Source organism: Sander vitreus, chromosome 8 (genome assembly GCF_031162955.1).
Source record: "Sander vitreus isolate 19-12246 chromosome 8, sanVit1, whole genome shotgun sequence".
Lineage (NCBI taxonomy): Eukaryota > Metazoa > Chordata > Actinopteri > Perciformes > Percidae > Sander > Sander vitreus.
The window spans coordinates 18263135-18288579 of NC_135862.1; the positions used below are offsets into that span (position 1 = coordinate 18263135).

Below are 25445 nucleotides of genomic sequence, written 5' to 3' on the forward strand. Positions count from 1 at the left end.
TAATTGCTTTCTTCTCACTAGTACCTTGCACTTACCACATGTACTAATACATACACAAGGAAGAAATTGTCCAAATACACAGTATTTGTGAAAGTAAAACCATTAATTTTCTTGCAGGTTGATGCTCCATTTTGTACAATATACGTATATGCTGTACAGTAAAGACATTTTAAAACTACAAAAACTCTTTTAGATATACATTATTTATTTTTACCATTTTGTAATTTAGACACTATACTGTAGCTTCAATATTGCCAGACTTACTGGAAGTGCCTATATTGGTATTATGTATCATACAGTGAATATATTTGAAGATCATTAGAAGTTGTCACAAACTGAACCATGTGGATGTTGTAATGTGAATACATTGAATTACAAGACTATAATTTCTGTGGTATCACCGTGTCTGTGTGATTATTTTTCATCTTTCGATTTATATTTAGAATCTGCTTTATATTAAAATCTACAAGGTACATCATGACAAGTTTTAGGTGCTTCATAAAGACCATACTTGAACTAGACAGTCTTATCCATTTTCTAATAATTTTAAAGTGTCATTTAAGTGCAATTCTCAAATTTGCCTAAATTAAATTGGTTAGCAGACCACAGATACTCCCCTCTCTGAGCACAGATGGAGTATGTCTGTCCATGTATAATACATTGAAGAGGAGGGTATGAATAGAAGATGATGAAGACCAAAAATCACATTTTCTCCGTTGAGATGTGTCATTGTGTGTGAGAGCAATGTGCATAAGGTTTTGCTCAGAATATTGTTTTATATTATGTGAGAAGCTGTTAACACTTCGTAGAGAGAGTGGGGCTAATGTATCCATGCATGTTGTTTGAGCAAAATAATACAGTCCCCCCTTAAATCAATGTCGCAACATGCTGCACGTTTAATAGATTCATAATTGCGAACATTTGAATCATGGCTTCGCGTGAAGGGTTTATACCGACACATTTCAGACGTTTGCTACAACATTTCACCGCTTAAAAGCGTATTAGAGCTCAGTGAAAATGTGGGACATGTCTGGCAAGTAGTTTTTTCGCAGCTCTCTTTAATGCATCACGTGTGTACTCAGTGGGCTATATCCACCCTGCCGCTTCCAATGAAACACAACACTGTTCTCCGCTGCCGAGGAGCATGTATCCTTCAGTATGAGTACACTTGATTAGAAGAGGGTCATTTTATGCCGGTGAAGCCTTTTGTCTCTTCTACTTCAATTTGTATTTTAAAATAAGAAGTTAGAGACGTCGTGAAGTGACACGGTTGAGGGTCCGAGTTGGGTAAGTATGATGCTTTTTATCGTGAATATTGTTTGTCACTGAATAATCATGCGCGTATATTTGTTTGTTTGACTAAATGCAAATGCAGTTGCAGCGATAGGAGTTGAGATAGTTTAAACAGAAACTATCCCAGTGCAGCAGGTGCGTTAATTTCCATCCACCTGTTTTTATGTACATTTTCAAATTTGCGCATAAAAAAATACCTGAGTGAAAAACTCGGAAAATTCGAGAAGAACAAAAAATGTCGCAACAAACGTTTTTGACTTATCGATAGATAAAAGCAAAATGCGAGAAAGTGCAACAGACTTGGCGTACATGAAACATGTGACTTTAACGCCACAAGCATGTGACTTAACGTCACCGATGAGACGAAAAAGGCGGCAGACGAAAACGAGTGGAATTTGTATTCATAAAAACTCCCTCCTGTGTGGACTTCAACAGTATCAATTGTCTGAATCCCATACTGACCTTGGAGAGAAGGTAGCACTTGCAAAGTAGCTTTTTGAATTGTAAATGGGACACTATGGCATAAAACAAATCAAATTGCAAAAAAGCACTCAACAGAACTTATCAAGGAAACCTCTGACTGACATGAATCATGTCGTATGATTAAAGCCATACAGCTCTTTGCACATTTTTCTGTCAGTCATCAATAAATTCTGTTATTCCTAAGCCTTTTCTAAAAAAAAAAATCTCAGTATCATCAATGCTACTGAGGGAAAAATGTGCCTTCCAACCACGACAACATTTTCTTTAGTTACGTGTTCAACATAGCTGTCATACATAGCTACTAGCACAGCCGAGAATCACCTGGGTTTAGAGGTTTGACACATCCTGAAACTTCATGAGGACAAGACTAGATGCTGTGTGCAGTCACTGCACTGTAGGGCACTACAGTAAATTGCTCCATTTCCCAAGATACTGTAACGACACTGTCTTATGTTTTAAATACACAGGATACAGTGTGCATATGACATTGTTGGAGTTGATGGAAGGCACCTTGAAGGAGCAAGGCTAGCCATTTATCCTTGCTTCCAGTGTTTTAAGCTAAACTATACACATCTTGGACTTACAGTAGGCTATCTATTGTTAATGCAGATGTGAAAGTGATATTGACTTTGCTTATGTGTTTGTTAACCTTATTGTAGTCCAAGGAACATGCTATTCCTAATACATACCATAGTGTCTGTGAATAATAGTGCTGTTTTAAATAAAGTATAATTGCTGTTTAGAAAAATGGGCGTGACAGATTTCGAAATCTAAATTCCTTCCAATAGGTGTCCGTGAGGACAACCACGGTGAATATTCTAAAGAGAAACCTCAGCTCAGTCAAAGTGCAGTTGGAGGCAACCATGAAAAAAATGGAGGATACAGCCACAGGCAGCTGGACTCTAGCCAACAACCCTACCTCCTCCACAGTGAAGAACTCCTGCCACCCCAATCTAAAGGTGTGTGTGTGTGTGTGTGTGTGTGTGTGTGTGTGTGTGTGTGTGTGTGTGTGTGTGTGTGTGAGAGACACACCTGTCAAGCCCTTGTTTGTCATCGCCGTTTTGAAGGGGAAAATGTAATCCACGTGAATCGTGTAGATCCGAAGAGTTTTTTATTTGGGGGTGGTGCTAATACGGTGCTTAACGACCGTTATCTACCGGACCGACTAGCAATGCGGATTTCGGTGCCTTATTTAGGTGCCACTTAAATGCCTGCGCTTCTCTCTGATACTCCGAAAACAGACGTTAGAGGGAACTGAAACATCGCCGCACGGGACGCTAGTCAACACTACACTTAGCAGCAGCTAACGTTAATCTACTGTTAGCTAGCAGCTGGAGTAAACACTGTTAAAATGCTGACAGCGAAACGGTGTAAAGTGTGACTGTATTAAAGGAGAGGCTTCTAACACCAGACTGTAGCTGCCGTAGTTTTGAACATACAGAACAGACAAATACAGTCTGAACGCAAAAGGCTTGAAAGTAAAATAGAAGCACTTGAACAACAGCATAAAACTACGCACTCTCAATACATTTTAAAGTCCCTGATGGATACGCGCAGACTATTAGACGTTTTGCTTTCTGAAAAGGCAGAGAGGTGTTTGCGGTACACCAAACAAAGATACTACGAACACGGTGCAAGGGCAAGCCGTTTACTTGCATTTCAGTTAAGGAAACAACAATCCTCCAGAGTAGTAATGAAAATTAAAACTGGTAACCCCAATAAATTCTTGACAGAACCAGAGGAGATCTCAGAAGCCTTTGCCGACTTCTATAAGACTCTTTACACTAACTCAGGAGTCTCCACAAGTGAGAATGAGATAAAAACATTTTTAGACCATATTAATGTTAGACAATTACCTGATGGCGCAAAAGATGGCTTTTACTGGAAGCGTATAACTGTATATTAAAAACAGAAACACTTGCCCCATCATGGCGGGATGCCCCTATAACAGTCATACACAAAGAAGATAAAGATCCCTCTGACTGTAGCTCTTACAGGCCCATTTCCCTCCTTAATGGAGACCTGCGCCTGCTTACAGCTATTTTGTCTCGTAGGATAAATAAATATCTCCCACAAATAGTAAATCCGGACTAAACTGGGTTTATCCCAGGACGATACTCAGGGAACAATGTCCGCAGACTTTTGAATGTTATGACCTGTGCAGCTTCTCATGTCAAAACATTTGGGTACTACTCAGGCTACAAAATAAATGTCAATAAAACTGAGGCAATGGATATCAACAGGCAAATTCCAAAACAAATCAAAGACAATAGCGATTTTTGCTGGCCAACCAAAAGTATTAAGTACCTTGGCATTGTAATAACACCTACGCTAGATAAACTATACAATGCTAATTATGACAAAATAATTAATAAAATCAGACAGGATTTGGCCCGCTGGTCTTCTCTCCCCTGTCCCTGCTGGGACGTATAGAATCTATCCGTATGAATGTTCTTCCGAGGTTGCTGTACCCATTTCAGATGCTCCCCATTCCCATACCAAAACCAATATTTTGTATGTTGGACCGTTTGATATCCCGTTTTATATGGCAGGGCAAGAATACGATTTAAAACCCTGCAGCTCCCTAAACCTGATGGGGGTCTTTCTTTACCATGCCTACAATTATATTTTTGGGCTGCGCAACTAAAGCCCATGGTCGCCTGGATCATTAACGATATCTCAACCAGGTGGTTAAATATAGAAATATCACAATGTGAGTATACACTTCAACAGATATCTTTCTCCAACATATCACTGAAATCATGTAGGATAAATATGTGGACAAAAAACACGGCCCTAATCTGGAGAGAAATACAGAAAACATATAAGCTACCAAGCTCCATATCTTCTTATCTACAATAAAATTCACTCCTAATTTTATGCCACTACGATTGGATGCAGGCTTCAAATACTGGGCTAGATATGGACTTATTTATATCCACCAGCTAGTTCAGTCAAATAACGTAAAGTCCTTTTCCCAGATTGCAGAGGAGTTTGGGCTTCCAAACACGGATTTCTTCAGGTTCCTTCAAATCCGACAGTTCCTTAATAAGCAGGAGGAGTTTGAGAAAATTCGCTCACCATCTGCGGTAGAGCAGTATCTCATCAGGGTTCAATTAGGTGAAAGTGGGAGGAAAATTATTTCTTGTCTTTATAACTGCCTCCAGAATATGGAAGCACACAATACTTTGTATATCAAAGCAAAATGGGAGGCAGCATTTAGGTAAGATATATTTCCTTGGAATCCTGGGTTAAAATCTGTTCCGAGGCGCACAGAGTAACTTCCTCCAATAGCTGGAGAGAATTCAAATGGAAAATGGTAGCAAGATACTTTAGAACGCCGCACATAACAGGAAAGTATAGTTCTGCAACAACAAGTTGCTGCTTGAGGAACTGTGGAGAAACCGACTCAAACTTCGTCCACACCTTTTGGTCTTGTGGGAAACTTAAGAAATATTGGGAAGATATCTATTCGGCATTGGCCAATATTTTTAACATAGAAGTCAATAGGGACTCGTTGGTTGCTTTGTTGGGAGCCACCCCTTATGGTTTTGATCAAAGGGATGATGATATACCTTCTGCAAATCCTTCTTGCTGCAGCCATTAAGGGTATCACTGTAAATTTGCTTAAGCCCACTGTACCAACATTTCAGTTGTGGAACGAGCGGGTGTGGGAGCTTTACAGAATGGAAGAAATAACTCACAATCTGAGGCTCCAGAGGGACACATTTTTGAAGAGATGGATCCCTGTTGTGCTTAAAATGTTTTGAAGAGGAGAGGGTCCACCCCCCCCCCCTTTTCTTTAATTAATTTTTCTTTTTTTTCTTTTAAATAAACTTTATTTATTTTTTATGTTTTCACTTTATTTTATTCTATTTATTTACTTATTTATTTCTAAATTTTGGTCTGATCAGATACCTCTTTATGTTATTATGTACGTCTAAGCTGACTGTTTACGATAAATAAAAAATGAGTAAAAAAAAAAAAAAGAACAGACAAATACAATTGAACAAGGTGCTTGTTTTTTATATATATATGCATATATAATCTAATAATATATGCATATATAATCTCTTTCGGTTCAGGCACCGTTTTAAAAGTATCGTTGTATCATGTTGATAAGAGTATTAAAATGAGAAGAAATAATGGGACAAAAAGAAATCAAGGGACATTTAGAATAGAGAAAAATGTGCGATTAATTGCGAGTTAACTAAGACATTAATGCGATTAATATTTAAATATTTGAATCGTTTGACAGCACTAATATATATATATATATATATATATATATATATATATATATATATATACATATATTGCTTGCCGATTGCTTGGCCTGTGGTATTGCTGCTTGTTGAATTCATCAAAACCAAATTGTACCCCAAAATTACTTAGAGAAGGACCCCAAACCACTTCATATGCAACTCCCCTGTATACCCTACTACTAACTTACTGATTTACCTGACAGAGAACGTTGCAGATTCAAAATGTAATCACAAAATATCACAATGACAATGTGGAGTAATCAGACATTAGCATCATGGACTTTTTGATTCGCGGGGGTATTTTGGCGACGGTAATCTTATTAGTTAGCAGTATACTTAATTAACCCGGGGTGAGTCTGATGAAAAGTGCTGTGTCTGCCTGGTTCAGCTCTGAGATTTTATAGTATTTATATAGATATAGTGTCTATAGATATTTAGTGTTGGCAAATGGCTTTTTGTTGAGTTTCCTCTTAGCGAAGAAATAGACACGGAAAAGCGTAGCGCCTTTTTTTCCACACAACAGTCACGATGTTCCTTTCACTTATCCGCTCGTGCTCCAGGAAAGGATGCCCCCTGTGCGCCTCCCAAGTTAGGTGTTAGGAAGACCCAGGACTAGGTGGAGGGATTATATCTCCAACCTGGCCTGGGAACGCCTCGGGATCTCCCAGTTGGAGCTGGTTAATGTGGCTTGGGAAAGGGAAGTTTGGGGTCCCCTGCTGGAGCTGCTGCCCCCGCGGCACCCCGGATAAGCGGACGAAGATGGATGGATGGAAGGCTGCACGATATGACCTAAAATTAATTGCACATTTTACCTCAATAACGATAAATGAACGATAATAAAAAAATAGTGATTTGGCTATGCTTTTTAAAAAAATGTTTATTAAGTTTAAAAAAATGTCTTTTGCACTATACAAATGTAAATAGGCTATACAATCTATTTTTTAACCGCTAATTAACTTGCTGGTCCTAACTTTGAACCAGCAAGTTGCGTTTTAAGCTCCTCCTTTTTTTTGCTTGTGAAGAGCTATGTGACACATAAATAAATCACGATTTTCTGCGCATAGAAGTATTGGTGGAAATGGGCGTGGCCTATATCAGGTGATGCAGCTGAATTCAGGGAACGCGTGGATATGTGTATTTTTAATGTACGATGTCCGGTTTGGGAGTTATAAGGCCAAACGCATATTCTCTGCTATAGCGCCACCTAAGTGATGGAAGTGGGTCCTTGCAGGGATCTGGACCAGTCCTGAAAACAGCACCCCCTCCCCTACCATGTACGGTTTAGGCTGTAGCATCACTTATAGGCTGAGAAAAATAATAAACCTTAGGAAAACAATAGGGTTCCACAGAACACATCTGTTCCCAGCCCCTCACTCGCTGAGTGAACAGAAAAGGTAGCCTGGTCCTACCAGACTCTCGTACATTTCATTTGTACAGAGAGTCTGGCCACTCTCCATTGACAAGACTTGTTAACTTCCTTGAAGGCGGGTACTCTGTTGAAGTTTAAAACTACTGGCTCTTCCCAGAGCCACTCTGGATCTGCCATAACCAACGTTTGGTCATGACGTATGTCATGCGCATGTACAACAAGAGGGGAGACCGACAACTATCGGCTTATATTTAGCATTAGCATCGCTGGCGTTACCCTTAGCCAACTCCTTCACCACTAACGGAGCGAGCTGGAAAATCAAACTTTTCCCGAAGCCCGTAGGGAGGAGGGCCACAACATCATGGCCACCAACACAACTCAGCAAATATTGTTCTTGTTCGGGCTTTAACTTCTGGATATTCGGCAGCGTTGCCAGTGTGCCACAACTAGGGCTGAACGATTTTTGAAAATAATCTAATTGCGATTTTTTTCAAAAATATTGCGATTCAATATGCAATTATTTTTTAAGCTCTTTGTCTTCTGTATTATTCAACAAAGACAAGCAATAAATCATTGTATAGTATGAACAATACAAGATTAGATAGATTAAACAAACTGTTCTTTCCTGGAGGCCAGGCCTGTATGTGATGATGAAATTATTATCTATGGATGGAAATATTTGTGCTGTAGCCTGAACTATTTTGCACTTCCGAATTATAACCATGCACACACAGGTGGAATCGTTTTTTCTTCATATTTTTGCATTAATGTCACTAGGAAGCATACCAGTAGAAATATATGTATTCATATTTGTAAGTGGGTTATATATATATATATATATATATATATATATATATAGTTTACATGAGAATACATTATAATTTTGGCCCTTTGGCTGAGTCTCTTATCTGTCAGAGGAAAAACAGGAGTGCGGTTGTGAAGAAGATGGTAATTTCATGGCGCAAATTAACACTTTTGCATGCACTATATCCGTGTCAGGTTCTCATTAGGGGCTGAGCCCCCCTAAAGGTCTGATCCTAGATTCGCCCCTGCTGCTACTTCATAAGTACTCCACTACACCTCAGAGGGAAATGTTGTCATGTTTACTGCACTACATTTATCGGACAGCTTTTGCTTTATTGCTTCAGGCTGGGCTTGTTTCTGCAACAGCTCATTGAGTATCAGATACAATTAAAACTATTGAGGAAATATTTTCCTTTGACATTGGTCCAGTATTAAATGAGATTGCTGCAGTCGGCAATGGTGAAACAAGCTACAGTGTAAGTTAATAGGACGTCAATTGTCCAGCTTGTATTTACGTTCATAAAAGTGCTCGTTTTGCCACTGAAAGGCTCAGATTAATCTTCTAAGTGTCTGACAACATTATGGAAAGGATTTCTAAGGAGATCGATCTTTCTGTTAGAGAGTAAGATCCTTTTTTTAAACATAAAAAGTCTGCGAAATTGCATTCGCTAAACCCACCAGACTCCATGTAAATAAACAGTCATTTTATGGGCATTCTAGAACATCTCTGAGCTCTGAGGCTTGCTCTGGTTGTCTTGAGCCTGTGCGTGTAGGGTGCACGACTATTTCATTCCAATTTCGGGACTGTCAGTCACAGTGAAAACCAGGGACATTTCCGGGGACAGTTCCAGCCTGGGACAGGTCACTGAAACCGGGGACGTCTGGTCACCCTACTGTGATATATATGTATGGCTATAATTATCGTTTTAGGCTAATGTAACAGCCAATGTTAGCAGCAGGGTTACCCCTGAGTGTACCCCTATGGTTGGTTTATGCCTTAAAATAATGGCCAGGATTTCCGGGAAAAGTTACGAAATGTGTGTCCCCATTTCAAAACATCACTGCAATTGACTGTTTTTAGCAGCAGAGGTTGATTGTGGGGGGGGGGGCGCCAACACTGTCGGCAAACTCTACTGCAGCTGTCTCGGCAACGTTAGCTAATGTCTGCTAGCATACGTACAGGCTAACTATAGCCAGTTAGCTTTGTGTGTAACGTAATAAAAACCCACCCTTCTCGTAGGAGCGAAGCTTAAAATTTCATTCAATAAAATTATGGTACAAAAGGAGCACTAACGCCACAGGTCTTATGTTGACAACGTGGACGCAGATATAAGAAACTCCGAAGGCAGTCGTAATATTTACAGCAAAACATCGGCATAGCTTTAGCTAGCAGTCTAAACTTATCTCGAGTCCGGACCTTTAACTGTCTATGGTCCGGACTCGAGTACTACAGCCCTCACAGGTAGATTTCACTTGGCTGAGCAACTGAACAAGCTGCAACTTTTCTGATTGATACAATGGGAGCCTGACTCTTGCATATGACCCCAATCTGCCCTTCTTATGGCTTGAAGCGCGTAGCGTTAGCATGCTAAGTTGATGCTTTCTCTGCGGGTGCAGACTGATTTGCTCTTGCGAGTCATGTGACCAAATCGCAGCCTTTGCGATTAGGAAATTGCGTCTTTACATATTGCGATATTATCGCAAATGCAATAATCGTTCAGCCCTAGCCACAACGGACCAAATGGCTTCGCTCGCATCTAGCGCACAACCTCAATGTCATAGTTCTCAGTCACTCCCTCTGTTCACTGATTGTCCGCGAAATATTTGGCTGGAGAAAACCCAAGAATATACCGCAAACCCAGACGGATGAAGGGAAATTAAAATTGAGCTGAAGTATGTAGAAGGGCGGAGCCAGGCTACAGAAAAGGCCCCAGGATTAATAAATCCTGGCTGTTAGCCTGGTCAGGAGCAGGCTAGCTGCACAGAATAAATCACCATGGTAACTTAGGTGCCTCTGCTTTTGTGAAACCGAGTCAAGGCTAAATTGAGCCTGGATAACTTGGAAATCCCGGCTTAATCCGCTATCTAGGTTTTGTGAAATATCCCTCTGGTCTGCGGCCAGTGTTTGTGTGCGTGCGTCTGTCGGCCCGCCCCCGCGAAGCTCCGATGAAGACTGAAAAACAGAACTACTGTATATAGCAGGCGCGTAGTCAGTAATGGGCCAGGGCGGCACTGGCCCGTCCTGCCAAGTTTGATCAAAATACATTTTGTTATGAAAAATATTCAAATGTATGTAAAAAAAGAAATAGTAACAGATCTAGTTGTGTGTGTTTAATGTGTATTTTCTTCTGATTAAAATGAAACGGTTTAAACCATATAAGGATCAAACAATTAGAACGCTTTCGTAACGTGGTTGGTTGCTATGGTAACAACAGCTGCTAACGTTAGCTAGCTGGCTTTTTAGACAATGCGCCATGGATGTGTTAAGCAATGTACTGTTTAAAGTTACCGCGACAACAATAGCTTGTCTTTAAAGTGGTATGGACAGTTTTCTTGTATGGAATACAGTGTAAATAAGGACGAGCTTTTCTGCAGCATGTGCAGACATTTCCTCAGCGGAGCTGACAGCCCATCAGCGAGAGAGGAGTTTGTTTGAGTGCTGGCCCTCACAGAGAGTAACAATAAGTAAAACGTGTTTCATGCTTCTTGCGTTATTAATTAAGTAACCTAATAACCTTCCTTTTTAGTAAGAAATTGTGAACACTGATGATGGCTTCTAGCTTTGTGTTTTGCCCACATTAAATAAGAAGATAACTTATCTGTGAGTGACGTAGTTTTTAGTTTTCTTTGATCCTGTCACTATCGTGGACTCGATACACTGTCTAAGATTTGGTGCCTTGCTGGCTATCTTTCATAATTAAAACAATGCTTGGCTGAAAGTTTTCATTCTTTGATTTTCTTTTACTGCTGGTAGCGCATTTGCTGCTCATGATCTGACCATAGTCCTGAAGCAACAATGCTGTTATGAATGCACAAAGGATATGTTACATGTGCGATTTCTGTCTGATGTAGGCTATTCTATGTCATGCAGTATGTAAACGCCTTCTCTGCTATTTGGGTTCATGTTTAGTTGCCACTTTGTGCAATAAAATGGTTAATTTTATAACAGTGCTGTGCAGAGCCAGTGCTGCTGGTTCTGCCGGTGCAAATATATTTTAGCCTGAATAGGTTAAAATCGACAGGTTTTTGTCTATATTGTTGTGTACAAACTTTTTAGACTGGTTGGTTGAGCATGTTGTAGACAGTACTGCTATTGCCGTTGTAATGCAGTATATCTTGGAAGGTAAAATTGTTGCTGTTTTTTTCAGTTTGTCCTTTTTGTTACGTCTACGTCTTTTTGAAAATGGCCCACTCACTTTTCTGTTGGCATTTCTCCTGTGCCTTGATTTCTTATATTCTGAATAAAACATGTCTTTTGTGTGTTGGTGTTGTTTAAATCCATTAATTATTTGAACATCTACTGTTATCACATCATAGTGTCATACTCCTTTTGAAAGATCTTTCTATTCCAGTGCTTGAACCATGTAACCTGACAAGCCAGATGGTTTGTTAGAGCGAACAATCTAAGAAGCCGTCATTGGAAACTGTTTGGGAAATGATTTTCAAAAAAATAACCTGGCAGGTGATTGGATAAACCATCTGTCTATCATATCCTCCATTGTTGTTTTAAATGAACAGTCACGGCCGTGTTATTATGGATCCCACCTAACTTCTAGGCAATTCCCACCATACGAAGCAGCTCGATTGGTTGGGGTTAGGCATTGACCTTGAGTGGTTAAGGTTAGGATAGCCGATTGGTCAGGGGATAGGACCTGAACAAATTGGGTTACATTAACGCCTGGCCAATAGCAGTGTGTGAATGCTATTGAAAGCCGGGCCTTGCCTCGAAGTTGCGTGGGTTCCATAAAAATGCATCATGGCCGTCACAAACACCTAAACCACGCCCGTAGCTACCAGTAGTTCCTCACCGGACGCTGATTGGTTCGGTGGTCTGGTAGCTCAGACACAAACGCATTACTTGAAGCCTGACAAGATGGATTTTTGTGTGGTATGTAATCTTGCGATTTTTGCGTGATATCGCAATAATCAAGCTGCTGTGCAAGGTAATGAACCATGTGGACATCTGAGATTTATATCCAGGTTTTAAAAAGTGAATAAAAAATAAAACTAAAGCATTTGTAAATGTGGCCCTTTGTTTTTATTTTTTGGGGCTTTTCTGCCTTTTAATTTTTTGACAGGACAGCTACGTGAGAAAGGGGAGAGAGAGGGGGAAGACATGCAGAAAATTGTCACATGTTGGATTTGAACCCTGGACCTCTGCGTTGAGGCATAAACCTCTCAGTATTTGTGCACCTGCTCTACCCACTGAGCCAACCTGGCCACAATGGGGCCCTTTTTAACAAGAGCTTTTGATGAATGTATCTTATATAAGTTCATTCTAAAAGAACAATTTTGGTGCAAACCAGATTTAAAAGCAGGAAGACAATGTAATGTAAACATTAATCATAGCAGGTATAGATAATGGATGGATTAATGCATACTCTATATAGTCATAGAGTGATGCCAATAGCAGCAAATTAAGCCAAAATGATATTAGACATGGCAAGAAGAATGTTTTAAGAAGAGATCTGAAATGATTTTGCCTACACACCTCACTATTCCCATTTCAAAAAGTAGTGAAGGTTCCTTTTTACATTATGGCAAACTACCGACACTTTATTATCATCCTTCACCACGTTAATGCTGCAGAAAGTGAGACTTTTTTATTAAATTTTATTTTTCTTTGGCTGTATGCACATTATAAGCAATCTGAGTTGCACTCAACACTGTGTTGGTTACTTAATCTATATACATGAACTGTTAAATAAATGCTGAGAAAAGTCATTACGTACTTATTTTTTAGGTTGGACTAGTTCATTACCCATGTTGTAACAATGTAGGATCTACATGTTCTTAGCCAATATTACATGTGATATGCCCTAAGGCAGGGGTCATCAACTACATTTTTCCAAGGGCCAGAATGTTTCTAAGCAGACGCTACAGGGGCTGGACTTTCAAATAAAGAAAATAAAATGAATTTATGCGAAATACGCCTATTCTTGTTTGAAATTTTCACTTTCTTACTGAATTAAGGCTACATTTTTATTTATTTTTTTTACATGTATTAGTGTGAGCAAACTCCTAAATAACATGGAAACTCCATAATGATAACTGGCTCTTTAACTAGAAAAAGATCTCAGGAGGCAGTTCACTGAGGAGTGATGGTTAAAGTCTGTGATTAGGGAAACATGTTTGTAGTATGCAGCGTCCTGATTGGTGGAAAATGCTTACAGAAAGAAATGGCTGTTGTCAGGTAAAAATGTCACTGTCAAAGAGGCTGAAGCGAAAAGTTGATGTGGAAAAGCCCAGCTTTAATGATGAATGGACTGATAAGCAGGCTATGCATTTGTCATGTATGCCCCATTTGCAATGAAACGATGCTGTTGCAAAATAATACAACCAGCATCATCATCAAAAATGAAGAACGCGAACGATCGCGTCATTCACGTGCATATTAAGTAGCCACATGCATCTGTTTTGGTCTTATAATAAATCCATAGGTTTAGCGCTCCAGCGGTGAGGATGGCTCGTTCAGTCAGCGGTTAAATTTAAGAATTTGTCCAAATATCAAGATTCCCAAGATAAACAGTTACACTACAAACCGACAGCTTTTGTTTTAACTTGTTTGTAAAAATTTGCTATTTTTCAGAGTAGAGCTGTGTTCGCGTAAAACAGCGCGGTGGACAAGAGTGGACTGAGCAGACAGAGCAGATTGAAATATCGCTTTCTACATGTTTATGCCTGTTTATACAGGTGCGTGCATTGATAAGTATTGACTTTTTACTCACAAAGGTTTTATTGTAGCCTACTTACAGTAACGAGACTAGCGTGAGTTCATCTGCCCCAGCGGCCATTGGTAATCCTCTTTGTATCGTTCCCAGTCAGGTACTTCGTGTTTTAACGCACACACATCTCGGCTCAGCTGTGTGTGTGGAGCGCAGGCATCGCTGTACAGAATCCTGGCATGTGAATAGAGATGCAAATACAGGTGCTGGGTTTGTGCTCTACCTGTATAATGTTACCTGCTGTAAATGCTTGAAATGCTAAATAACAGAACGCATTTTTTCCTCTTCACATTTTCTGAATTCATGATTATTCTGCGGGCCAGACTAAATGCTTTGGTGGGCCGGATGTGGCCCGCGGGCCGCCAGTTGATGATGGCTGCCCTAAGGCTTAATACCTCACCATCTACTATTTTATTTGTGCTTTCACTTGGAGCCATGACCTGAATATAACATCTGTTTTCAGTGTTATGTGACTGCCACAAAACCTCTGTCTGTTACTGCAGCTGATTTATAGATCATCATCATAAAATGCTCATCAATCACTGTTGATATTTTGAGACTTATCTGTGAATTGTATTGAACATTATGGAATGCTAATAACGCCATTATTGTCAAGACCAGTGGTATGTGAATTCAGAGGTGCTTTCAAATGAGATTGAAATAAATTCAGCTGACTGAAAAATTTGTGAAAAACTGGAGCATGTATGCTTCTCTTTGGAGCTTGGAATAATGTCACCCCTAAGATTGCAGGCTATGGTTACCTCTCACCTGTTTCCAATTATGCTGCATGTCAGTCGGTCTGTTGGCTCATAGCGCAGTGGATGAGTCTGTGTCCTCATAGGTTTGGCTTCTCTAATCCTCCCTTTGTTACTGACTATCAGTGTCCACAGGTGGCTTAGCTCAATACACTGGTCCAAGCTTTAACAGCCAGCTTTCCTTTTGCAAATGTGTATTAGCACTGCACATTTATGTCATACATAGACACACACTCACTCAGAGAAATACATGCACAAAGTCACAAGCTAGTGCTTAGTAAGATGTACTTTTTTTCATTTGTTTTTAAGTTACAAAATGTATATGTTCCTCTTTCCCCAGCCTTTAGAGTTTGACTTTCTTCATTTTTGTGTCGCCTTTCCACTGTGGCTGTGAGATGTTCAAACTGTCTTACCACTAATACTAGTAATAATAATTTTAAGATTACAATACAGGTTGATAAATTCTTTTGAAATTAAAATGTAGGGGACTTCAGGACAACATTGTTTGACACAGTGTGGTGTCTTCTCTTTCTGTATCTCTGTAGATGTTCGTTGCAGCCCTGTCCTTTGCCTACTTTGCCAAGGCTTTATCTGGCAGCTACATGAAGAGCACAATTACACAACTAGAACGGCGATTTGACATCCCCAGTTATCTGATCGGCATCATAGACGGGAGCTTTGAAATGGGTGAGTTTCTTAATTCCTTTTTGTCTGTGTCCCTCTATGTACAGGCTAAATAGTTTTGAAGCATTTATATGCTAATGCAAGTAAGCCAAAAATATGTTCTCAGCATGCACGCAAGCTTGACACTGTAGAATATATGCATCCCCTTGAGCTTTGTTTCGTCACAATAGTCACGTACCTTTTTGACTCTTAATAAGCGAAACATTTTTTCAAGAGTACAGCATGTAGGCTTGGAATAAGGATATATTCCAAGCCTATGTATGGAATACAGCCTTTGTAGAACACTATACTAATTGAAATTCTCTCAACAGTAGGTCTCATAGTTTTGGCCTTGACTCATCTCCATCTCCTTTTCTGAATATCTCAACCTTGTAGGGAATTTGTTGGTCATTGCCTTCGTGAGCTATTTTGGTGCCAAACTCCATCGACCCAAGATCATAGCAATCGGATGCATCCTGATGTCTTTTGGGACCTTCTTGATTGCCATGCCTCATTTTATCATTGGCCGGTAGGCAAAGTGTTGTGTCTGTCTGCATGCATTGGAGTTCACACATTCCATTCATGTATTTATTTGATTTAAAGTGCTCATATTATGCTCATTTTCAGGTTCATAATTGTATTTAGAGGTTGTACCAGAATAGGTTTATGTGGTTTAATTGAAAAATTAATTGCTGCAGCTCCTCTTTTCACCCTGTGTGTTGAGCTCTCTGTTTTAGCTACCGAGTGAGGCATCTCACTTCTGTTCCATCTTTGCTGGGAGTCGCACATGCGCAGTAGCTAGGTAATTAAGCTAAGCTAGGTATTTTGGAAAATAATCTATTCGCGATTTAATATGCGATTATTTTTTTAAGCTCTAAAGACAAGCAATACATCATTGTATAGTATGAACAACACAAGGTTAGATAGATTAAACAAATTGTTCTTTCCTGGAGGTCAGGCCTGTATGTGATGATGAAATTAGGTGATGCATGAATTTATATGAATGACATCTTTTATTTAACTACTTCAGTCACAGTAGTATATTGAGCACTGACCAAGCCTGGTGTAAACATTCATATGAAATTCAGAAACAAATCACACAAACTAAAGTGCAGATTGCAGAAATATAAAAACAAATATGTGGCTTTACCACACTTAGTAGTATTTAGATTATATAATTGATTGCACTTTTTAAAAACTGTCTTTGAACTTTACTAGACAGTTAAATAAGTAAAAAAATATATATACAACAGTGTATTTTCTTTACAGCGCACACAGAGGAGCTGCCTCCAGCCCCTCCCCCTCATGAAGTTGCGTGCCGTGTGCATGACAGCGTCAACGTTGCACTTGATCAGAGAGGCTATCGTTACGTTCGTAGTAGCATGCTGCTGGTGGTCTTGCTGTGGAATTAACTGTACTAATAAAACTGTTGAAACAACGCAGCCGTGCTGCTGTGAAAGCTCCCTGAACGTCATTTATCAGAGTCTGGTTGTTACCCCTCCCCGTGGCAGTCTCCTCCACTCCATATCTTTATAACGGAGCTAGCTAACTGGAGCTAACTGCTAATCGTTGCTAACCGAGCCTTCAGTTCTGCGTGCCCGTATTCATGCATTCAACTGCATGTATGGACTCGAGCCGAATAAAACCCTTCATTTTATTAAAATGGCTGTAAAAGTTTTAAATTACAATTCAGAGATGTTTGAATGACAGAAATCTGCTTAAGGTACGGCGTAGCGTTAGTGTGCCAAGTTGATGCTTTCTCTGCGGCGTGCAGACTGATTTGCTCTCGTGAGTCATTCAGCCCTACTAGCTAGTCAGTTGCAGTTGAGTATGAGGGCGTGCCACGCTAGCAGCTAGGCGAGCATTATAACGTGTTACAAAGTGACGCCTGTTTGTCACGGAAGTAAAGGCTGGACTACAATAGAGCTGTTTGGAGCAATTTGTGAACAGTGTTTTCTGTTTTCTTTGGGGTGGACTTTGGGCTTTTTTACTTTTTAAACCTATAACGTACACAAAAAGATATAAAACACAATAAAGGAAAGGGAAAAAGCCAAAAAGCATAATATGAGCACTTTAAGTCTTCAAGCACCATAACACAATGTAGTGACAGTATTCCTTGCACTTTGAAAAAGATGTATGTATTCGTGCTTCACATTGTGAGTATCTAACGATACCTGATGCTTTCTCCCTTCCCTTGTTTAACAGTCACATTGGTATTTTGTACGCAGCTATACGATCGAAACATCAGTTAGATGGTCAGTGAATTCAACCAATAACCTCTCTCCATGTCCAGCAAGCTCTGAGTCCACCAGGGCAGGTGACAGACCCTCTATACTGCCCTCTAGAGGTAAGAGGTGAAGTAGTGTGCTTAGTCAAAGAAACGCATTGCTTATTTCTTTATTTACAACTTGTGAATATGGTCAAATCATTTTTTGCCAATACTATTTTCTGTATTGTTTGTTCCGTCTTGGGACCCACGTGTGTGTTTTACATCTGAGGACATTGTCAGACATCCCGAAAATTTTGACAATCGCCGTAAACTATTCTACTTTGACATTGCAGGAGTTGTCTCAGTGTGACGTGGTACACCAAAACCAGTCTCATTATGGTTAATACGAGTAACAAGAATATAGTAAAAGCAAGTGTGGTTTTTCAATTATTCCCAATGAGGACAAAGCATATGCCGCCGCCCAGTGAAAAGGCGCTTCACCCAGCAGCTTTTTCAGAGCGCGCCGCTTTTTTTGTGCGGCTGCTCCGAGCACTTCTAGTTGAAAATCTCTGAACTTTTCAGAAAAAAGCGCTGGTGTCATCACTGTTGCTCCCTTGACAGAAAAGCCCAATAGTGGGAACAGGATATTGCTGATTGCGCTTTTGTCACTATACGTGTCGTAAGCTTGTTGTTAGTTGTGTAGTCAACCCTCTGTTAACTTAGCATTAAGTTAGCTACCTATGTACCAACGTTAATGTCGTCATAGAAACAAAACCCAACGGCAGAACTCCCCAGCGCCTTTCTGCCAGAGAAAAACATTATATGGATACAGGCCCTGAGTTCTTTGTAGTTTTTTGTTAATGTGTTGTCAAATTTTAAGGGTTTAAATTATACATTGTCAAATCATTTTTATGCCTCCGAGCCGGCGACAGCTATGGCCGGGGTTTTTGGCCATAACTTGAGAATTGGAGAGGGCTTCAGTGTTGTGAGCCCAGTCCCATTTTTTTATTGATTTAGACTTGATGATGTATTTACCCTTTTCACTTCCTCTCCCTGGATGACAACCAGGACAGGGGGTCTCCTGTTCATCTGGTAGTCCCCTACAAGCTCATTGATTTTGCTGATGCACCATGTGACGAAGCTTTTATCAGTCCTCTGTACTCCTCTCTAAAAATAGTCTAAGTAAAGCCAGCATGTTTCTCACTGGAAATTATTCACTGGAATCATACATGTCAATATACATAGTGCTACCTTCCATTTGGCCAAAAATACACTTAATACCTTATTAAATTCCTTCAAAATCTATTAGTATGGACAGACATGGATGTAAACTGAACTTGACTGGTTGGTGGAGTCATACAACCACAAGGCGGTAATTCTAGTTCCTATTTCATTTTTAACTGTAGGCTGTGAGCAGGACTCCAGTGTTTCAATGTGGATCTATGTGTTTCTGGGAAATGTCCTGCGTGGGATTGGAGAGACTCCAGTACAGCCTTTGGGAATCTCCTATATTGATGATTATGCACAGTCAGAGAATGCTGCCCTCTATATTGGTAATGCACCTTACTCACTGGCTATGTTAGTAGCTTTGCACAATACCAATATTAAGGTCACTTCATTTCCAATGTAATTCATTCAAGTAGATTTTCTTTAGATTTGTATAATTGAATAAAATCGGTTTATATAATGGCAACCAAGAAATCTTTTGTTGTTGTTGTTGTATGTATTGGCAGGGATAGGATTACTAAGGATTAATTGGGAGTAGGTGACTACATGTTTAATTCATACGTGACTACATGTTTAATTCATACAGGCTTTTTCTAAAAGAAAAATATACTTGAATTGACTGTGTTATATAATGAAATGTATTGCAGTACAAATACTAACTAAAATTAATCTTAAAAATGTAATCATTGCTGAATTGAGCCCAAACATAGGATGTTGTGTGTGTATGATAGTAAGTGTTGGATGTGGTTAAATGAAAATACAATTCTTTGTTGTATATTCTAGGATGTGTCCAAACTATATCAATTATTGGTCCTGTCTTTGGGTACCTGCTGGGGTCGCTTTGTGCCAAGATCTACGTTGACATTGGCTATGTGGACATGGGTGAGTAAACCATCATCTGACTGATAAACTATGACTGATTTAAATAACACTGTTGTGCTTGGTAAATTGCTGTTGCGGATTATCTTTTGTTACCAATGCAGAAATGCACTCACACTCCTCTGTGGAGAGTTGGATTTAGAAATTGGTTATTGTACATGACACAACACACCTGCCAAGTGGAAATGAATCATGGCAGAGTAAATCCTGTAATACAGTGTAATCAGACCATTGTAAATACAATTCAAGTCCGGAGACGACATGTTCTGAAATGTTTCCTTTGAACATTTACCACAGGCCGAGATTTTAAGTGTATTTAAAAACCTTTGAAACTGACTCTGTATATACATTGTACTTTATAAATAACCTTGCCTTGCTGTAGAAATGAAAGTGTAACCATAGTAAATGAGAAGCAAATTAAGATAAATGAATTCACATACTGTACTAAGGTTGTTGTTTTTTTTATCTCTTCACAGAGACGGTGACTTTTACCCCTGGTGATGCCCGCTGGGTGGGGGCATGGTGGCTGGGCTACCTTATCGCTGGTACCATCACTCTCATGTCTGCCGTTCCTTTCTGGTTCCTGCCTAAATCCCTGCCCATGCCTGTAGATAAACACGATACCAGTTGCACTCCAGAGCACACCAGGTTTATCAAAGATTCCCCAACCATGGAGCACAAGTTCAGACCTGAGGAGCCGGCTAATTTCCATCAGATGGCCAAAAGTATGATAATAGTCACAGCAAGTTGTAATGTTAGAAAATTGGAATGTTGTGCAATGGCATCGTAATTGTAATTCGGAGTCTTTAAGGATGTTAAAACTTTCTATTTTACTGCTATCACTGTGTTTTTCACTGGAGTCTCATTTACAACTACTTCCTTTATTTCCTTTATTAACCCCTGTGATGCCAATTTAGCAATCATGTTGCTAGATTTAGCAACTTTTAAACTATAATTGTTCAGAATGTTTAGTTTTACTAGGTAATAAGAAAATAAAGCAAAATATCTATACACCTTGTTTAAGCTTGATAGCTCTAGTCATTCAATAATCATACACCTTGTTGGTTTTTATATCTTGGTCTGTTTGTTGTTTTGGTAATAAGCCACACAAAAGAGCCAACTACAATTGTTCATGTGTGGTTTTATCGTAGGTTTTACTATGGATCAAGACAAATATGAATAAAACAAAGATGTATAAAAAATATCTGATCATAAATCTAAACTAACAAATCATATTTTTCTCCGAGATGGCCAGTAAATTTCAGTAATGTCGTCACAATGTCATTTAGCAACAAATTGACCTGCCTGTTGCAACTCCCCCTGAAAATTAGTTGGCAACACTGATTAACTCACAGTATTCTAACTTTTCAATCACAACTGCAAGCTGATTTTCTTAAAAACTTCAAATTGTCTTCAGATTCATGAACAATCCAAATATACAAAGGTTGTAATTTTAAACATGTTTGTGGGTCTAGTTTTGAACACCATATGCTTGTTATAAATGCAATAGTAATCTGTAAATTATGAAAAGGTTAAGAAAAGCATAAAGCGTTTTAAGTGGTTTTCATAAACTTTTCCACACAGAATTTGTGCCCACATTAAGGAGTCTCCTTGGAAATCCTGTGTACATCACTTTTTTATGCGTGACCATCATTCAGTTCAACTCCCTCATCGGGATGGTCACCTACAAACCCAAATACATTGAGCAACACTATGGCCAGTCCACATCAAAAGCCAATTTTGTCATGGGTAAGCTGACTGTTTTGATAATTCATAATGTTTACCTTGATTGGATGTTTTTTGTCTGGTCATTTTATCTTTGTAGATGAATTGTAGAGACTTGTTCAAAGCCTGTGCTTCTTCACTGAAATAAAAGTATTTAAGGATGGTCATCTTAAGAGTTTCATGAGCCAGCTTTTGATGAATTTTTTAAAGCTCCAACTCCCACATCCCTCTTAAATAAACGCTGCAGCTTCCAGATGACAGCCAGGTTTACAAAAATCGTTGGGACATTCTGAAATGACAGTTTGGCTTTCATTTAAAAAAGCACACAAATTGATGAGACCATCAACCTGTTGGAATTGGAGTAATTGTAATAACAGCTCTTTTCCTCCACATTCTGCATTTCTTATCCTCTCTGCCATCAAAAGTAATTTTCATCTTTCACAACATGGACTTCAGTACACTTTGCATGAAATATGTATGAGACTACTTTCATATGGATGAGTGCTCTGACTTTGATCCCGTTTGGAGAGCGATGTTGCTGCCTGATGTTGCTTGTTCTCGTTGTGTCCTACTGTAATCCTTTATCCCTTTGAGAATCCCTTGTATTCTGTGCTTTGGCTAGGCATGATCAACATCCCGGCTGTTGCCCTTGGGATATTCTCTGGAGGGGTTGTCATGAAGAAGTTCAAGTTGGGTATCATGGGAGCAGCTAAATTTGCCTTTGGGACCTCACTGCTGGGCTACTTCCTGTCACTTTTTTTCTTCGCCATGGGCTGTGAGAACACCAATGTGGCAGGCATCACAGTCTCATATACCGGGTATGTGATGTCTGGATACATTTCCCTCATGTCTTAGTGGAATAGGTAACATTCAGGAGGAGGAGCTAGGTTTGGATTTCGGGAAATTCTCAATTATAGAGTTCTTTTTGTGTTGTGTTGCCTTTTTCGTCTATTTTTATATTGCATGCACAGTACTGGTTGTGGCTTCTTATTTGATAAATGTTGAGCTGTAAATAATATATGCATTTTATTAATGTTGTCACATGCAGAGTGGAAGACTTGTCTTATCAGGACCAGTCTCTCTTCTCTGACTGTAATTTGGGTTGCTTGTGCTCAAGACGGGAGTGGGATCCAGTGTGTGGCGAGAACGGGATCACCTACGTGTCCCCCTGCTTGGCTGGATGCACCGCCTCCTCTGGCTCCGGCAGAAATACGGTCAGCCACACACCACTGACTTCATGACACATCCATATTTCTCAGTATAACTGCTGACTAACATATACAGCCTAATATTTAGGCTTAATCCCTGTGATGCCTACAGAGTAGTACATGACATTTAAGTTGATTGCCATGACCATTTACCTACAGGACAAGTGTTTTCTGCTGTGCTGCAGCTCATCTATCATTCATGAACTTTTCTTCATTGTTAGGTGTTTGACAATTGCAGGTGTGTAGCACTGGTTGACACCCAACCCAGCAACCTGACAGCCGCTCTAGGCCAGTGTCCACGCAGAGACAGCTGTGACAAAATCTTTCCTTACTTCCTGGCTCTGTCTGTCCTTAGCTCCTTTATCATTTCTCTTGGGGGAACACCTGGCTTCATGCTGCTTGTCAGGTACGTCGACAACCTCCTTGTGGAATCACTTGACTCATTCAACATGCAGCCTATTGTTCAATAGCAATACATCATGTTGTCATTCTTGAACATATTACACTTCCTGCTGTTATCAGAAACATTTGATCACTTACATATGATACAGTATCATCAGTGGAGATATTTCCTAAATAATTAAACTGTCAGAAATGAGAAGTTTGCATGAAATATTATTTTCTACTTTTGCACCTTAAAGCATCTTGTAATGCTGATTCATAGCGTTTTGTTACATCTTCTAGTACAAAGAGTGTAAATCATTGTCCTTCTTTAAGTGTTGCAGGGTTTAAAATCCGAGTCTCCTTTAACCCCTCAGTCTTGTCTCTGCAGGTGCATTAAGCCTGAGCTGAAATCCCTTGCTCTTGGAATCTACATATTGGCCACTCGCACCCTCGGTGAGAACCGTCGTTGGTATTTTGTACATTACTGTCTACTTAGCGTGAATTTAAAACACACAGAAATCTCCCTAAGATCTACACTACAAATTGTTACTTGAAGCTCATTATATCTAAGAATGTTAAGGATCCTATGCAAATATGCAAAGTATGTTATGCAGCCTTAAAGTTAACTTAAACATTATGAATATCTTATCTTGAAGCAACCCTTCATGTGGTCTTTGTTTGAAGTAACAAGTTATTTTGAATTGCACAACAGCTGGAATACCAGCCCCTATATACTTTGGAGCCATTATCGACACAACATGCCTCAAATGGGGAAACAAGATGTGTGGAGGAAGAGGAGCATGCAGAATATATAATACCTCAGCTTACAGGTAATTTGATCTGTGGGGCATTTGTTATGAAACGCTGTTTGTAATATCCACTAGGATGCCTTCTAAAACTCGAAAGGGTTTACTTTGAAACAAGAAAAAATGTCTGTTAGCTGCCCTGTGAGGCTGCAATGCTAATTAACAAAATGGAAGAAAAACAGAGAGACAGTGTTGCTAATATTAGACCCTTACCACTAGTGGTAACTAGTCTGCCACTGGTAGCTTGACTCTGTCCTAGTTTGTCTCCTAACATTATGTTTTTTTCCCCTGTTTTTTGCAGGATAGTGTACCTGGGCCTGACACTGGGCCTAAGGACAGTCTCCTTCCTCCTTTGTATATCAGGCTTTGCTCTACTCAAAAGACATATTAAGAGGGAGGAGAAAAATGCTCAGACCAATGGGAGTGCAGAGTTGGAAAGAGGAGAACAGCTCCATACACTGTGAGCAGTTTATTACGGCCTTGGACTGCAATTCTGACAGAGTCTCTCTTGTGAGCCTTAGCACAACCTCTTCTCTTCTGACTCAGCTCCATGGAGCACCTCAGATGTACAGAGGAATACACTGTGGACACTTTTCATAGCACACAGTGTATATTTGTACAGGGTTTTTGTAGATGACAAGTCAAAAAAACATATGCTATTTCTGGAATGTATAAATGTATGCGTTTCTTGTGCTAAAAAAAATTAAACTTGAAAAAAATGAAAAAATCAGTTCTTGTATTAAGCATTGATCTCAGCATGACAATGAGGAACACACTATCTGGGGTTTTATGTGTTTATTTGTCCTGCATTTGTCATACACCAATCAAACTGTCAACTAATTACAAAATGTCAAGAATAGTCGAGCGAACTCTAAATTTTGTCAAGTTATATGTATTGGGTTTGATTGTAGATCTACCATTCCAGGATGCTGAGAACTTTTTTAAGAATTTGAACAGAGATGTTGATCATCAACACATCAAGTCAAGTGCACTCTCTCATTGAACAAATGAAACTACTTTTGTGTGGCTTTTGCTTTTGTCTGTTTAAATCCGACCTATGGCCATTTGCTGCATGTCATCCCCTTTCTTTCTCCCCACTTTCTATCTTTACTATCCGAAAAAATGCATATAAAGTAAATGCATATAAATGATTTAATGTACAGCATGTATGCATTAGTCATTATGTGCTTACAGGAAGACTATTGTGGTGGTCTGGTGTATGCAAATATTGCATTTTGCAGTGACATAAAATAATACATTTCTGGGTTGTTGGGTATTAATATTAAATGTTAGATTTCAATTCATTTGTACACTTTAACTAATAATAGAGTAACATGCACATTTTGTTTTTTGTTCATGACAAAGACTTTAGTAAGAAGATGTCAGCATGCTCCTGTTTATCAGATATACTGTAGCCTACTGTTTGTTTA

The 25445-nt window shown here is 39.4% G+C and overlaps 1 protein-coding gene across 1 annotated transcript; it reads left to right on the forward strand.

The window, feature by feature from the left end:
• The first annotated feature begins 1143 nt into the window (after positions 1-1143).
• LOC144522307 (solute carrier organic anion transporter family member 1C1-like) lies at positions 1144-25445 on the forward strand. Its single transcript, XM_078257271.1, has 15 exons — positions 1144-1287; positions 2565-2735; positions 15460-15601; positions 15974-16106; positions 17806-17924; positions 19193-19339; positions 19797-19895; positions 20369-20617; positions 21477-21641; positions 22240-22435; positions 22666-22831; positions 23047-23231; positions 23598-23662; positions 23922-24039; positions 24317-25445. Exons 2-15 carry the CDS (start codon positions 2640-2642, stop codon positions 24477-24479), a joined length of 2043 nt encoding a protein of 680 aa, XP_078113397.1. The 5' UTR covers positions 1144-1287; positions 2565-2639; the 3' UTR covers positions 24480-25445.